The sequence below is a fragment of the Cyprinodon variegatus genome, unplaced genomic scaffold (assembly GCF_000732505.1).
Source record: "Cyprinodon variegatus isolate N-32 unplaced genomic scaffold, C_variegatus-1.0 Scaffold481, whole genome shotgun sequence".
NCBI classification, from domain to species: domain Eukaryota; kingdom Metazoa; phylum Chordata; class Actinopteri; order Cyprinodontiformes; family Cyprinodontidae; genus Cyprinodon; species Cyprinodon variegatus.
The window spans coordinates 360,844-362,983 of NW_015150934.1; the positions used below are offsets into that span (position 1 = coordinate 360,844).

At 37.5% G+C, this 2,140-nt stretch overlaps 1 protein-coding gene across 1 annotated transcript in view; it reads left to right on the forward strand.

Annotated features, from left to right (window-relative positions):
* Positions 1 to 1,891: 1,891 nt before the first annotated feature.
* Positions 1,892 to 2,140, forward strand: part of LOC107094403 — a 23,611-nt gene continuing 23,362 nt past the window's right edge. Inside the window, exon 1 of the mRNA XM_015389976.1 lies at positions 1,892 to 1,904. Coding sequence (XP_015245462.1) covers positions 1,892 to 1,904 — 13 coding nt within the window. The remainder of the gene's footprint in view (positions 1,905 to 2,140) is intronic.

A 2,140-nucleotide genomic window follows, 5' to 3' on the forward strand; every position in this document is an offset into this window, starting at 1 on the left:
CACTTTTTTCGGATGTGATTTTTTTTTTTTTAACCAATTTGCTAACAGAGGATGCTAACTGTGGTATAAAAGCAGCGCTAATGCTCTGAATCATCATTTTTTAAAAGTCTTTTTTTTTCTAATTAATTGGCAACATGTGAAAGGTATGTTTTATATTATAAAGTAAAAAGAATTAAAACTTAATTAATTAATTATAGTTAATTAAGTTAACAGCTACCATTAGCTGAAATGCTAAAGCCAAAGTATTCTTTTGTTTTTTCTTACAAATTCTACTTTTTGGGACTGAATAACATTTTCCACTTTATTACAACGCAAATAAAGCAGCAGTTAATATTTAAATTTAACTTTATTCTATTTTATTGCTAACAGCAGTATAACAACCAGATAATTCAATTGTTTACGTTCTACTGCTAATGTTTTATACTGTAATGATTTACTTTATTATGAAATGCTAACATTTTCAGTTAGTTGTTGTGAATTTTCTGAGTTTCTGAAAACAGTAATTCTCTTTTAGATCAGAATGTCTCCTTTTCAGGAGGATTGAGAGAAGGAAAGCTGGAGCTTTATTCGCCATTTTCCAAACGAGGTAAGATGCGCTTTATGGAAAATATCATGACAGTAAGTGATTCCGTTTCATGCATCATAAAATGACAGAAAGATTTTATCTTGGCTAAAAGCAGAGGAAATGAGATTTAACGTTAACGGTCATAAAGTGGCCGTTAGTCGCTTCAACAACTTTTTGTTGAAGACTTTATGCTGCAGGTTTTAAATGATTCGAGTCAAAAGGAGCGATATTTTATTTTGATTAGTTTGTGAAAGATTCTGGTTTTAAGGGATGGAAACCCCAGAAAGTTCAGCCCTAAACGTTATATGTGTGTCATCTGATGTAAACAGACTGATTTCTTCAGGTGAACTGAGTTTGGTTCCTCCCATCTGGGAGTCTGTTGGCCTTCATTATCCACCAGTTTCCAGCACTTTCCTACTAAATGCTTCCTTTCATTCGAGGTGAACTGATTTGTCACAGAAACAGGAAGCTGACGCCGCAGCAAACTCCAGCCAATCAGGGGACGACATCTCCCCCCCAAACCCAGCAGGATTTTTTTATCTTGTTCAATCTTCCTCATCCTCATTATATCCACTGGATCATCACTGATGAGGTAAGGATCAGAGCCGCTGTCGCTGGACTTTTATACCGTAAACATCAGTCCAGCTCCAGGAGCAGATTCACCTAAAGGGCTGCAGGAGGGTTTAGGTGAAGTATTTTACTCCAGAGATGTTCCAGTTTGTGTTCCTGTTTCGCTCCGCAGCTCCAAGTCCTTCTGCAGACTGAGTTACAGTCACTGCAGTTAGGAGGATTTTTTATTTCTATTATTAAGGAATTCTCAGACATTTTTCAAACTTTCGGCGATTCTGCAATTAGGCAGAAAACCTTTAAATTCAAAGCTTCACTCGTTGACAACAGGGAGCATTTCAGGATATTCAGCGAATCTGAGTGAGATAAAAGATCTCAGTGCTTCTGTTGATCGACTCGCTGTGGGAGGTCTGTACCTGAAAATGAACCCAACAGACACCAGAACAGATCTTATCTCTTGCATTTATCAGTACCTATGAACTTTGACAAGAAATGTAACATTTCCAGCTCTGATGTTTCGTATCTGGTTAAGTTTAGGGTGTGGCCCTCAGCCATGGCCCCTGGGCCCTCGCTGCTTTTCTTTCACTTTAACTGGAAGAACTTACGATTTCCCTGTCTTTTTTTTAATTATTTTTAGGGGGGGGGCGTTAAAAAAAAATTTAACATGTCGGTTTCTAAGCACCTTTTTCCATATCGTAGCCATAATTTTTATATTCTGAGTCCTGTTTTTGAATCTCTTTGGGATTAAATGCAGTAAAAATGTCCGGACCAGGTTAGTGTGTTGAAGAAAGTTAAGAGAAAGTTAAAGGTCAAAACTGAGATTATATCCAAACAGTAAGTTGAAGCATAGAAAACCTGCTTCCTGCTGACAGTCGGTTGCCCAGCAGCTCAAGTTAGAGGTTAACATCTGAGAAAACTGATCTATGATTGTTTGTTTCTTCTCAGAAAGGCAGAGGAAGAGATGGCAGCTAGAGCAGATCAAAAGGTTAGGATGGATGGATGGATGGA